This window comes from Euphorbia lathyris, chromosome 3 (genome assembly GCF_963576675.1).
Source record: "Euphorbia lathyris chromosome 3, ddEupLath1.1, whole genome shotgun sequence".
NCBI lineage: Eukaryota > Viridiplantae > Streptophyta > Magnoliopsida > Malpighiales > Euphorbiaceae > Euphorbia > Euphorbia lathyris.
Genome location: NC_088912.1, coordinates 98,701,617 through 98,716,900, shown reverse-complemented (window position 1 = coordinate 98,716,900; position 15,284 = coordinate 98,701,617). Strand labels below are relative to the sequence as shown.

The 15,284-nt window shown below is 35.7% G+C and overlaps 1 protein-coding gene across 1 annotated transcript; it reads right to left on the bottom strand.

The window, feature by feature from the left end:
- Nucleotides 1-1,067: 1,067 nt before the first annotated feature.
- Nucleotides 1,068-3,886, bottom strand: LOC136223525 (serpin-Z3-like). The gene is made up of 2 exons (XM_066011566.1): nt 3,173-3,886; nt 1,068-2,105 (listed from the first exon to the last, which is right to left on the bottom strand). Exons 1-2 carry the CDS (start codon nt 3,590-3,592, stop codon nt 1,239-1,241), a joined length of 1,287 nt encoding a protein of 428 aa, XP_065867638.1. The 5' UTR covers nt 3,593-3,886; the 3' UTR covers nt 1,068-1,238.
- Between the last annotated feature and the right edge of the window lie 11,398 nt (nt 3,887-15,284).

Here is a 15,284-nt window from a genome sequence, read left to right as displayed (position 1 = left end):
GTTTGTAATTTGTTACTGATAAAATAACGCATGTGTGAAGTGTAGATAACAAGATTCATGACCGAGAAGACAGTTTGACGAATTATTTCTCAAATTGACCCAATTTATCAACGTTAGGGGTAAAATTGCTTTTGGCTTCCAACATTAGGGATAAAATTTCACCATTTTAGACGTTAGGAGTAAAATTGCTCGAGTATTTTTGCACCTTAACCCTTCTTTTTATATCAAAAACCCACAAGACAAAACGACGTCGTTTTGAGGGGAACCAAAACGACGTCGTTTTGGACTAAATTTTTTTATTTTTTTTTATTCGGAATGAAGGGGGGGGGGGGGGGGGTGGGGGGGAATGCCCCCTTTGACCCCCTACATCCGCCCCTGGGCAAAAAGCATAACTAAGCTTCCGAACTTTGCCTGTTTTAAGGATTAAGCCCATGATCAGTTATTTTTTCACATTGAGTCATTGATCATTCATTTTGTTATGGATCCGATCCTTATTTAACTTTTACATCGAGTTTGGGAAAAGAGAAGATCGATTTGACGATTATAATGCTTAAAACCACAAAAAGGGAGAAAAAAAAATCGAGTTTGGAAGAACCTACTAAAAATTGATTTATGTAATTTCTTCTTACTTTTTACTCTCTATCTACTCTAGTCAACAAACTCTTATTTTTTATTTGTCAATATCAATAGGTCGAATCGCCCTAACCATGCATGCCGGTCAAACTCAACAATTGATTTATGTAATTTCTTCTTACTTTTTACTCTCTATCTACTCTAGTCAACAAACTCTTATTTTTTATTTGTCAATATCAATAGGTCGAATCGCCCTAACCATGCATGCCGGTCAAACTCAACAAAAAAGCTAAATAAGGGCCGACTTTATAATAGAATCAATGATCAAAGATTCAATATGGAAAAATAATTAATCACTGACTTGATCCTTAAAACTGCTAAAGGTCACAGGCTTAATTATCCTTTTTTGTTTGCCAAAAAGAAATGGTAAAAGCGGTTGCTTTAAAAATCTAACAAAACACAATATTTCATCCCGTTAAGTGAAACGCTAAATGCGGAACAAATACGCTCTTAATGTTAAAGCACAAGCACATAAAGTAGTTTTTTTTTTTTTGTTTTCTTTGTTCTGTTCTCACAATTCTTATAAATATTCCTCAGAAATAATTGTGCTCTAATCAAAAAATGAATTCAGGAAATTAATTAACAACAATTATGAAAATAAAGGTTCATTGTTTCGTTCGGTGTTTAAGTTTTTTCTTCCCATCTGCTTTCCTTTTTCTCTTCTTCCCAGCTCCTTTTTCTGAACTCGGATTAAGAGCAGCTCCAACAAATAGGATAATGTCCGAAACATCTTCTTTGATCATAAATAGAAACGGATGATCCGCTATAAAACATGGTCGCGGTGGAGGAGGCGTCATCGAAATTCTACACCCGCGACGAATTCCTACTGCACTGATAGCAGTTGCACTTGTACCTTGTTCGTCTATCTCCATATAAGATTTCTGAATTGCTTTCGATAAACAAACTACCTCTCGAGATTCAACCATCTCTGTAATCTCAGCTTCATTTTCATCAAAAGGCAAATCCAATCCTAGTTCTTTCATAGTCTCATCAGCATTCAATTCATATCCATATTTCAGTTTCGGCAACCACACGTCATCAAGTATGATATATCGAACCTCGCGATTCTCCAGTAAAGATCTCGGGTCAGAGTGGAACATTTCTACTAGTTCTTGTAATCCATCTTTCTCATGAGGAAGAAAGATATACATGGCGTATTTTATAGCAAGTGTTCTCCCATTTCTATAGTCCATCTTGAGTAGCTTGAAACGCTCAAATGATCCATAATAGTTTGTCGTACTAGGCATCTTCATGAACGGAACTTTTACCGTTTGTCCATTGAGGAGATGGAAATCTTCATCCTTTGTCCTTGACGCGTCAAACATTAGAACCCATTTTGCGTTAAAGTAGATCGCATTTGCAAGTACAGCTATTGCATCTTCTTTAAAGAAATTGCGGGGAAGAAGCAGATTGATGTGCCCTTTAGAGGCTTCTCTCGCCCAAGAATTGATTTCATCCCTGACTTGCTCCCCCTGGACAACACAATAGTTAGGAATTGAATCGGTCCTTGATTATAATAAAAAATTATCTATGCAATGACTAATGTAATTCATTAGCATTCGATAACTCTTGCATCTTATTAGACCGATTACACCTAAAAACACAACCTCGAAAACTCTCATTGCAAAAAGTAAACAACTATTGAATTCAATTAAAAGGAATATGAATCAAATTTAACTCTAATGTTTTTATAAAAGTACACATTTAGTCTCAACATATGAAATTGTGCAGATTTAAGCCTAATGTTTCCTAACAAGGTTCATTTTAGCCTTACATTACCGAAAAATTGTAAAAGCTGGTTTGACTATCATTTTAAGTCAGGAGCAATTTTACCCCTAACATTGGAAGTCATCAAAAGCAATTTTATCCTAACGTTGATAAATTGGGTAAATTTGAAAAATAATTCATCAAACTATCTTTTCGGCCATATCTTGTCATCTACACTTCATACGAACGTCATTTTATCAATAACGAATTACAAACATATGTTGGGATGTGAAAAAAAACAAATATACTGTCTTTTGTGAATTGGACGAATTGATATGAAATTGATTCAAAACAAGGAACAAAAACAAATATACTGTCTTTTATAAATATTAATCCTCAATTCTATTATTAAATTATAAAAAACATGAAATCTTTTTTATAGAACGAATTGATATGAAATTGATTCAAAACAAGGAACAAAAATATCTATGTTTTATAATAGTGTCGGAAATTGACCTAAATTATCAACATTACGCATAAAATTGTTCTTTGACTACATGTTAGCGTAAAATTGCCCATAATCCCGAAAAATTAGTGGTATTTTTACAACTTAACCAATATTAAATATCTTAAACATAATATTTGATAAATATGATAAAATTGATTTTTCTTTAAAAAAATTAAAATTAAATTTGGACTATTTTCTAAGTTAGCAGAAATCACGCCGACCAAACAATTAGTGTAAAATTTGGCCATCGTCCCTAAATGCTAAACCCTAAAACTTTCTAATTCGGAAAACAAACGAAATAGAATTCTATAGTAAAAGTAATACCTGGTTGAGAAAATCAAAAGATTGAGCTTTAGCCTTGTAAACATCTTCCGCCAACTGTTTGAAAGAAGGCTTCACAGGGAAACCATCATTCACCCAAATTCCATTAGCCAACGATACAATCGGACCTAAATTGGCTCCATCGGCTCCAACGTCACTGGTTGCGAGTCCAGCTAAACGGGAAGATTGAGCAGTGAGATCAGTAATGCTTTCCGATTTGAGAAATTGCAGCAACTGCTTTAATGTTCGGCCTGTTGAAGCGGAAGCCAACATATTCAAAGCAATATGCAATGATAATGGAGATATTACCAAATTGTTTTGGCAGCCATTCTTGATTTCTTTGAGAATGGAATGACTAGCGATTTTCGTTCCAAACTCCGTCATGTTCTTTCTTTGGTGTTCATCGGATTTCATATCGATCATATTCGCCGAAGACGAAAGAGGAAGCGGTGGAGAAAGAGGTTAATGATATTCGTCGGATTATCTTTGGGGTTGGGCGGCGTTGTTTTTTCTGATAGAAGCGGCGCGGCGTTGTTTCTTATAGTAGTAGTAAGTAAGGAATCCTACAAAAACTCTATTTCTTAAAACTCCTAAAACGTATCTAAATAGGAAAGTTAATGTTAAAATATCTAATTCTAGGGGTAAATTACACTCATGACCATTTAACTTTACCTATGTTAATATTATGGCCACTGTTATTAATGGGATGCACTGAATTTTACATTTTTTAACATCGGTAGCCATTCAATGTTTCAAAACCACTGCATCAAAATAAAAAATTTGAAGAGTTTATTGATATTCTAAGAAACTTTAATTCTTGAAATTTTTTATTGAAAAAGTACAAAATAAACCTTGTGGTTTGGCTAATTTTCAAAGTGCACCCCTGTGGTTTAAAAGTTTGCAAGTCGGTGCCTTGAACTTCATTCCGTTAGCAAAGAGGGGTAAAATTGACTAACGGTGGTAAAAGTCAAAGAAAAATAGTTAATTTGGTCCTTATATTTAATAATTTTATAAATTAAGCATTCTTATTATCTAACTATCACAAACAACTCTCAAAATAAAAAATAAAAATTCAATTATACCATCTTCTTCATTACTCTTTAATTTTTTTTCTTTCTCTCTCATCTTTTTTAATTTTTCTCTCTCTAAAATCACTTTTGCATCTTTTTTTAATTTTTCTCCCTCTCTAAAATCAAGTTTCTCTCTCTAATACGAGTAAACCAAGCTCTTGGCTCAGGCATGATACGGCATCGTAATGCTCGATGAGTACAACGTTTCTGTGCCGGCGAGCTTCAACGTAATTCTTCGGATTTACAGATTTCTTAATGAATTCCTTAAAAGTAGGTAAGGTTCCGATTCTTTTGTGGACGCTAGGGTCTTTAGAAGAAACTTTCCATATCCTGATCTTCCCATCTTGATGACCTGTGAAAATTTTATCACCGTAGATAACAATGGCTTTAACCAATCCGCTATGTACTCTTTGAAATTCTTCCAAACGCTAATGTTTTTGCTATCGGAACCTGTATATAACAAATCTCCGGCAGCCGCCAAAGAATACACGTGGCCTTCTTCCCGCACCATAGATCCGATTAGGCCATTATTGCTGAGCTTCAAATGGTTGATTATCGGAGACGGAAAGATCCAGGGAGATTTAGCATAAGGAGACGGCTGGCTCCATGGAGACGACATCAGATACGGAGACGCCTCGCCGCTGGTCGGAGTGCTGGTGGTAGTACTGGTTTTATGGCTATTCGGAACATCATCTTCTTCGTTAGAGTAGACGACGAGATCCGAGTTCAAGAGAGAAGATAACGTCGTTCTTTGATTTGCAACCATGGCGCTGCCGTCGGCAGAAGAAAACTTAATACGTATAAGGAAAATAGTAATCGTAGGGAAGAGCTTAACAAAGGCTGAAACTGAGCCAAGAGCTTGGTTTGAAGCCGAGATAAGTAAAGTTTTGGTTCCAAAATCGACGTACACAAATGAAGGTTTCAAGTGTACTGCTTTCAAGTGTACATAAGGTTTACTTATGGTTTAATGGGAAGAAATTATTGAACTGTGATTTTAGAGAGAGAAACTTGATTTTAGAGAGAGAAAAATTAAAAAAGATGAGAGAGAAAGAAAAAAATTAAAGAGTAATGGAGAAGATGGTATAATTGAATTTTTATTTTTTATTTTGGGGTTTGTTTGTGATAGTTAGATAATAAGGATGCTTAATTTATAAAATTATTAAATATAAGGACCAAATTAACTATTTTTCCTTTGACTTTTAACACCGTTAGTCAATTTTACCTCTCTTTGCTAACGGAATGAAGTTCAAGGCACCGACTTGCAAACTTTTAAACCACGGGGGTGCACTTCGAAAATGGGCCAAACCACAAGGTTTATTTTTGTACTTTTCCCTTTTTTATTTTGAGGTCATTTAGGTGCTTCTTGGTTAGGAGAAATAGTGAATTCTTAAAGGTAAAAATCTTTAGAAAATAAAAAAATAGGCCTAATACATCAATAGCTCTCTGAAACTTGTCCAAAATAGTAGATTAGCTTCCTGAACTTTGCAAGTGTCTCACCAACCCCCTAAACTTGTTTATTTCGTATCATCAGCTCCCTAAACTTGTCCATAAAAGTAGATTAACTCTCTGAACTTTGCAAGTGATACGAAATAAGCAAATTTAGGGAGCTAGTAAGACACGAGCCAATCTACTCTTTTGGATAAGTTCGGGGAGCTCGTAATGTATTAAGCTTAAAAAGTATTGTTTCATGGTAAATATTGTTCTGAACAACTTTAATTCTTGAATATTTTCATTTTGAGGTCATTAACGGTCATTTTGAGGAGTTAGTTAAAGTTTACTGGCTACCAATGTTAAAAAATTATAAAATTTAATGACCATATTGTTAAGAATTGAAACTCAGTAGTCACAATGTTAAAATTGATGAAATTTAGTGGCCATATATGTAATTTACCCCTAATTTTAGACTAAATAGTTGTATATAAATAGATGAGAAATATTTAAGTACGATAGAATACGAAACTTCAATGATTTATAATTTATATAACTACTGTAGTCTCTTCAAAACATGCCGCTTCAGCATGTTTAATAATTTATAACTAACGTGAATTATTTTATTATCGAAGTATACATATTCAATGTGGTTATTAGAGGATTAAATTTTATTAATGGAAAACTTTTTAGTGATTATACCGGTTTTAATTGTTATTAATATGAATTAATTCTTCATTAAATGATTAATTTTTGAATTAATTGAGAAAAAATAAAAATTTCAAACAGTCTTCCTTTAGTTCATTTGAAACAGTTAAACTGTTTATCTGCAAAAAAAAAATTTTTTGCTATAATTTGTTCATCTTCCAAACTACTGCTTCGATTTGTTTGTCCTATTTCGTGGATTTCTTGTGATCATTCGGCGAACACGGTTTAAGTTCGACTCCATGCTTCTGTTGCATACTGGAAGACGAAGACGATTGTCGATTGTGATAAAATCTGTCGATTGTAGACTGAACTCATTAGGTCTTAGAATCTTCTTATTCCGTTCATCTAGTTCATTCAATGGTTTATTATATACGTTTATTGTAATTCTTTTATTTCTGTTCAAAACTAACAGTTATTTTTAACAAAATATATAAGCTAAATGATGGTTAATAGGGAATTAAATATCATCAATAAAATTAAGTGGAATTAATATTCATTATTAATTCTATAAAACGTTTAAGTGGTTACACTGGTTTTAATTATCACTAACCGTGAATAATTCAATAAAATTAAAGTGAATTAATTGAGAAAATATACATCCAATAATTTGTATATTTAAAATCTATATATATATATATATATATATATATATATTTAAAAGCTTAAACTACCTAATTATTTTTGAAAGTGACACATCAGTAAACGATGATGTGTCAAAAAAAAACAACTAAAAAATCGTGTCTACATTGGTATCAATTATCGAGGTATTGTCAAATGAGTCAATTTTAACTCAATTCAAACAAAATTATGTGTTATAATCGCGTTAAAACATGTAATTGGATTACTGATTTCGTGTTATGTTTTCGGATCACATGTAATTTTATTATGCACCTATATGTTAATGATGACATTTAAAAATATATAATAAAATATAACATTACTTATAAAGATCTTACGTCGGTTTTGGATTAATTCCAAAAATCCATTAATATATCATGTTTCGTTCGTGTAATGCATTTTCAAAAGTCCACATTCTCTCGTTCTTCACATCTCCTCTATGTCGGAATCTCTTTCGTTCTTCACATCTCCTATGTCGGAATCTCTAATTGATTCGTTTGCCTAAGGTTAGACTTCCGATCGCCGATCGTTAGACTTCCGTGCGCCTTCGATCGTTAGTCTCAAATTATCATTAGGCTGAATTTTATTGTTCTGTGTTCTGAAATATTTTGGGTTATGCAGTGCATTGAAGATATGGTTGAATTTAGAATGCTTAAGGATGAAAATGGTGGTGATGCTGAACCAGGTAATGGTCAGTGAGCTTGTAATTGGTAGGTTGTGATGCTGAACCAGGTAAACCATTACATATCTAAACCTCTGAGTGTATACCTGCATTTTATTTTGTCATAGATTATCTTGCTAGTAGATTAGCATCAAAAGACACTTGTTCTTTATCCTTTGGTTTTTTGAGATCGTTGTCTGCGCGTTTGATTGTTGTAGATCCTTTCTGCGCTTTGGGTTCTTCACGGTGCTTCTTCAGGAACCTAGATCAAAGGTAAGTCTAAATCTCTATCTTATATGTCATTTTGTTAATTTCTAGATATTTAAGGGAGACACTCAGATTACTAAATGGTATTCTCGAGGTCCCCTAAACATTATCAGCAGAATCCTTGGCCCAAACTCAGTTACCAGAATTTTTATTGCTTGCAAAAATAAATGTTTGACTTGTAGATATCTTTCAAATTGTACCAGGTGTTTTGAAATTAGTCCATATCTACATGTAGTTGAACTCCAAAAATCATATGGAGATCCTTCAGTTTATAGATAGGTATTGTTTCTAGATATAGATGCAGAGTATCTCATTTTTGTGTTTATTTCGTTTTTGAATTCTGTTCTTTCTTGTTTAGTTTACTGATATTGTTTATTGTCTGATTTTCCAGCAAAGCTTACAGCTATTGTGATCTGGGCAGTTTATTACCTGAAGCATCAGAGCCCTCAGGTGAAATTAAAATTCCATGCTTATCTGTTACTATATTTGTTGATTGAATCTCATATTGAAGTAATATGGCTAGCCCTTTGTATGAATGTAGGGATAATTTCTCAATAGCTTTTTGGGGGTGTTGCTGTTCTCAAGGTTTGCCTTTGCCTACACTTCCCCATGCCGATACAATCATATAGACTACTGCATTTGTGTGTACTAAATTGTAAAACTTTGGTTGTTACAGATTGGAGGAGCTAGTGAAACTGAAGTTGGTGAGAAGAAAGATAGGGTTACAGATGCTTTAAATGCCACAAAGGCAGTTGTCGAAGAGGGTATTGTACCAGGTAACTTAAGTTCTAACTTTCTCTTCATAGATAATGGAAATGAAAATCAGTAGGCAATTCTCTCATGTGCTCTCTTCTTTACAGGTATTGGTGTTGCTCTCCTGCAAGTGAAGATACTTGGATCGATTCTTATCAGTCTATCAGTTGCCTGTAAGTGAAGATACTCATATCCCTCTTTCTGAATCTTGCCACAATTTGGTTTGTTGCATTGCTAGTTATCTTGATACTTGTTTCCTCCTTGTAACTATTGGAATCATATAAGGACAAAGCTTGGGCTGTTCAATTGTTAGTCGTAGTCTGTTTATCAGTAGCAGCCAAAATGGAGGAAACTCAGTAGATTTACAGGTATATAACTTGATAAAAGACTATAATTTCATGTATTAATAATTGATATTGATGTTTTTTTGATGTTCTTCTCCTAATGATGTTGTTTTGGGGTAGGTAGGAGCACCCAAGTTTGTATTTGACGCAAAAACAATACAAAGGATGGAGCTTTTATTGCTGTTTACATTGAAATGGAGAATGCAAGCTATAACTCCTTGTTCCTACTTGGACTATTTCCTAAGCAAGATGAATAATAAGGTGTCTGTCTTGATTAGTGAGATTAAATTGAGTTTCTATAATTGACAGGCATTTAAGACTAATCAGAGAGTTAAATGGGAATTGGAATGTAGGTATTGACTTCTTGGAATTCAGGCCCTCAGAGATAGCAGCAGCAGTAGCCCTATTTGTTTCAGGAGCAGAAGACCAAGCAGTAGCCCTATTTGTTTCAGGAGCATAATCTTGAACCAAGAGATCAGGAGGTTGTCAACCAGGTAACGTAATTCTGAATTACTTCAAATACATTATATCTTCCCTTATTTGTGAGGTCATCATCTTGACCAATTAGCGAACTATTACTCTTTTCTTTTCTGTGTCTATTTTGTTGGTTGTTGAATGATTATGGTGTTGAGTAGCTGAGAGTGGTTGCTTGGACCCTTACGTCTATTTGAAACTGCGTGGACACTCCTCTCTAATAGCATTTCTGCATTTCGTGTCCGTGTCCGTTTGAAGGCTATTTTTATGAAGGTTATGTTTTAGAAATAACTCCGCCTGTGAGGGTCACTTGGTGGCCTTTACAGCCGGTCCCAAGCCCGGACAAAGGAGGAGGGTTGCGGTAGGTTTGTGGCGGCCAGCGTAAAACTTAGCCACATCTTATGACATGAACCATAATATAAATACCGTTGGGGCGTTCCCTACTCAGCGACGCGCTGCACTTCCTAGACCCGGGTGTAGTGATAAATGTGCAAGGGTTGCTAGGTCGTCGCCCCGAAGCGGCGCGCCACCCCAGGACCCGGGGGTGGTGTCAAATATGCAAGGGTTGCGGGTAAATAAGCTAGTCCACGGTAATGGTAGGGGTAGGGGTAAGGGTAGTAGGTTACGCTTTGGGACATGGAACATAGGTTCTTTGACAGGAAGATTAGCTGAAATTGTAGATGTTATGAAGAGGAGGAGAATAAATATATTATGCCTACAAGAAACCAAGTGGGTTGGAGCCAAGGCTAGAGAGATAGCTCCTTGGGGTTATAAGCTTTGGTACTCAGGAAAGGATAAGGGTAGAAATGGAGTAGGTATTCTTATTGATAGGGAGTATATTGATGAGGTAGTAGCGGTGTCTAGGAAGAGCGATAGAATTATGAGTGTTAAGCTAGTGATAGGGGATGAGGTTGTGAATGTCATTAGTGCATATGCGCCACAAATAGGATTAGATGTGTCTATAAGACAAGCTTTTTGGGATGACTTAGAGGAAGTGGTGCAACAGGTTCCTAGGGATGAAAAAATGGTACTAGGGGGTGATCTCAATGGACACGTGGGTTCTAGGCGAGATGGGTTTGAGAGTGTTCATGGAGGGTATGGTTTTGGAGATAAGAATGAAGCAGGAAATGATATTTTGGAATTCGCATCAGCCTATGACTTGAGTATCATGAACACATGGTTTATGAAGAGAACATCCCACTTAGTGACTTATCGGAGTGGCGGTAATGCGAGCCAAATTGACTTCTTCTTAGTAAGGAGTGCTTGGAGAAAGAGTTATATTGATTGTAAGGTGATCCCTGGTGAGAGTACGACAACCCAACATAGAGTAGTGGTGCTAGATTTTCGAAGTAGGAAATGTATAAGAAAACAAACACCTCAAGTAGAGACTAAGATTAAGTGGTGGAAATTGCAAGGGGAGAATCAACAAAAATTTGTGGATGAGATGACCAAAAAAGATATTTGGACTTGCAATATGGATTCAGATATAGATTCAATATGGAATAAGATGGAGCATAGTATAAGGGAAGTAGCGAAGGAAGTTCTAGGGGAATCTAAAGGTAGCATGCCACCGGGTAAGGACACATCTTGGTGGACAGAAGAAGTACGACAAGCAGTAAAGAGTAAGAGAGAATCCTATAAACTATTGGGGAAATGTAGGAGTGACGAGAACTACGAAAAATACAAAGAGGCTAAAAGGGAAGTAAAGAAGGTCATACGAGATGCTAGAGCAAAGGTGAATCGGGATCTGTATACAAGATTGGATACGAAAGAAGGGGAAAGAGACATATATAGAATTGCTCGGATGAGAGATAGGAAGACGCGAGATCTCGGAAAAGTTAAATGTGTGAAGGATGTGGACCAGAAAGTCCTAGTTGGAGATAAGGATATCAAGGAACGATGGAGGTCCTATTTTGATGACTTATTTAATGGAGATCGCCAACAAGATGTTGGAGATATAAGTATCCATCACGATATGATAAATCATGAATGCCTGCGGAGAATTCAAAAGGGTGAAGTCAAAATGGCATTAAGTAAGATGAAGTTGAAGAAAGCAGTAGGACCTGATGGCATCCCTATTGAGATTTGGAGATGTTTGGGAGAAAGAGGAATCGAATGGTTGACGACGTTCTTCAACAAAATTTGGAGAAACAATAAGATGCCATCAGAATGGAGGAAAAGTACCTTAATCCCTTTGTATAAGAACAAAGGCGATGTCCAAGATTGTGCCAACTATCGGGGAATCAAATTAATGAGTCACACTATGAAACTTTGGGAGCGAGTGATTGAACAAAGGCTAAGGAGGACGGTGAAGATCTCGGAAAACCAGTTTGGCTTTATGCCGGGAAGATCAACTATGGAAGCCATCCATCTAATGAGACAATTAATGGAGCACTATCGAAATAAGAAGAAAGACTTGCATATGGTTTTCATTGACTTGGAGAAAGCATATGATAAGGTACCAAGGGAAGTACTTTGGTGGGCCTTGATAAGGAAAGGCATTTCGCGGAAATATATTGACATCATAAAGGACATGTATGAGGGAGTATGCACGAGTGTACGTACTAGTGTTGGGAAAACTGAAGAGTTTCCTATTACGATTGGAGTGCATCAAGGTTCCGCACTAAACCCATTTCTTTTTGCCATCGTTATGGATGAACTAACAAGTTCACTTCAAGATGGTATACCATGGTGCATGCTGTTTGCAGATGATATTGTGTTGGTTGATGAGACGAAAGAAGGAGTGGAGATGAAGTTGGAACTATGGAGGCAAACTCTAGAATCTAGAGGCTTTAAGTTGAGTCGAAGTAAGACAGAATATTTGGAGTGTAAGTTTAGCGGCCGTAGGAGTAGGGAGGCAGGGACAATCACCCTAGATGGGAGAGTTGTTCAGGCCTCGGATTGCTTCCGGTATTTAGGATCTATTATCCAAACGGATGGAGAAGTAGATGGAGATGTTGCCCATAGGATTAAAGCTGGTTGGTCGAAGTGGAAGAGTGCTACGGGTTTCCTTTGTGATCCCGGCATGCCTAATAGATTGAAGGGAAAATTCTACCGGAAGGCAATTAGACCAGCATTGTTATATGGTACGGAGTGTTGGGCAGTGAAACACTGCCACATCCATAAGATGTCGGTGGCGGAGATGCATATGTTGAGATGGATGTGTGGTCACACGAGAAAGGACCGGGTGCGTAATGAAATAATTAGGACAAAAGTAGGGGTTACATCTATTGAGAATAAAATGAGAGAAAACCGACTAAGGTGGTTTGGCCATGTGAGACGTAGAGCGCTTGATGCGCCGGTTAGGAGAACCGAAGAGTGGCAAAGGGATGTAGTGGTGAGGGGTAGGGGAAGACCTAAGCAAACTTGGAGGAGGGTGATCGAGAGTGATATGAGTTTATTGGGAATTGAGGAAAATATGGTAGTGGATAGGACGGAGTGGAGGGAGCGAATCTGTGTCGCTGACACGACTTGATTTTCACGGTTTTATATGATGGTTCATGTTAGCCGACCCCGAATCATTTCGGGACTAAGGCTTTGTTGTTGTTGTTGTTGTTGTTATGTTTTAGAAATAACATTTCCGGTCCATTTTCGTGCAACATAGTCAGTGCATTACATAGCAAATTCATGGATTCTACAATAAACTGAAGCGTCACAAATTCTAGATTTGTTATTGGTGGTCGCCCATCTGCTAAAAGGGCAGCAAGTTTTTTTCCCATTAACTTTTTATCCCTACTCATTTTGTAGCAAGTTTCATCCTTTGGCATGTCTCCTGTGGTCTCTTGACTGTGCTATGGGCACATGCCTTTGGGCTTCTTGGTTGGTTTCTTTCTTTCGTACACTTCTCAGACTTATTCTTCATAATAAGATGCTTTTTCTTAATCAAATCTTACTCTCTTTCTCTCTCTCAGCCACTTTCCTACATGCAGGCATTAGAACTCCTAATCTGAAAGCACGTCTGAACACATTTCTTGAAGAATTTGTGCTGTTTGCCGCAATTACAGTGACCTGTAAGTAAACCGAGGTCTATCACTCCTGTTCCTTATAGATCTTGTCCACTATATCCATATTTGTAATATTGTTAGTATTGTGAAGTCAAGATTGTGTAATCTTTGTATTAGGGATGATATACTCTGGGAATTTGTGCTGATTGGTTATATATATATATATATATATATATATATAACCAATCAAATGTACACAGGAAATAAAATGTATGGTATTACAGAGATTTAGTGAAACCATTTCGTCTATACCATTTCAATTTGGGCACTAAATTTTTTTTGCGACGTATTACCGACAGATTTCTGTCGGTAAATCCATACTTTTTTTTTGTTAAAATCGGTTCTAGAGGCGGTTTTAACCGCCATTAGAAGGTGTCGCTAATAAAAAAACTTACCCCGACGATGACATAAAACCGTCGCTAAATGTAGCAACAGTAGCATTCACAACACTTTTCCGACGGTTTTTAAAACCGTCGCTACTGTTTTTACCGGCGGTTATAACCGTCGCTAAAGTTGAAAAATTCCGTCGGTAAATAACTTTTTTTTTTATAGTGTGTGTCAAAAAAACAACTAAAAAATTGTGTCTGCATTGGTATCAATTATCGAGGTATTGTCAAATGAGTCAATCTTAACTCAATTCAAACAAAATTATGTGTTATAATCGCGTCAAAACATGTAACCGGGTTACTGATTTCGTGTTATGTTTTCGGATCACATGTAATTTTATTATGCACCTATATGTTAATGGTGACATTTAAAAATATAGTAAGATATAATATTACTTATGAAGATCTTATGTCGGTTTTGGATTAGTTCCAAAAGTCCATTAATATATCATGTTTCGTTCATGTAATGCATTTACAAGTCGTAAGCAAAAATGTGGAAGGTTTGAGTCGTGTTTGCAATTGATAATTGTACTTTTACTACCTATATTAATTAAGTGTGCATATTATATTGTTTTATTTTCGAGTTAGCAGCTCACTCCTACTCCAATCCAAAAATTTGGATCAATTATATGTCAACTCAAATTATCTACTAAAGTAAACTCAAACATTTTGCATAATCGTTCCAGTGTAATTTTTTCATACACGGGCTGTTGTTGATAACAAATCGAGGAATGATAATAGAATTAAGGTTTAAATATGAAGTTTTAATATATTTTTGGCATATACCCATTTGAGTTTCTAAACTAAGGCTTTAAAATCAATTGGAACCTTAAACTATCAAAAGTATCAATCGGGTCTCTGAACTAATAAAAAAATCATCAATTGAGTCCTCATTTTAAACAAAAAATTATCAATTGAGGCCTCATCGAAAATCATTCGGTTGAACAGTTTTAGACCATATTTCTTGAATTCATTTTGAACCAATACAGAGATTATTACATTCTATATTAAATAGTCACAATTTCTGATTTTAGAATACGATGAAGAATCATTTGACTATTTTTACTTAGTTTAGGGACCTAATTGATTATTTTGATAGTTTAGGAACCTAATTGACTTTGAAGTTTTAGTTTAGGGACCCAAATGAGTATAATGCCTATATTTTTTTAAAGGATAAGAAGCAAAAATGTCCCCAACATTGAAAGTCAATGCAATTTTACCCTTAACATCTAAAATTGTATAATTTTACCTGTAACATTGATTCTTGTTTGAACACTAAGTTTTAAAAATAAAACTTCCCGACATATGATTTTGTTTCCATGCAAGATTGACAATAATCACTCGTAGCTGTTGCTCTAAATTTCTTGCAGAATGAAGAATCCGAATCTGGTATACAAAGAAA

Bases quoted from the DNA above. Each gene is read 5' to 3' on its own strand.
- LOC136223525 (XM_066011566.1), bottom strand. From the start codon at position 3,592: ATGATCGATATGAAATCCGATGAACACCAAAGAAAGAACATGACGGAG. The intron at 2,106-3,172 runs GTATTACTTTTA...TGTGTTGTCCAG, and splicing joins CTTTTGATTTTCTCAACCAG to GGGGAGCAAGTCAGGGATGA.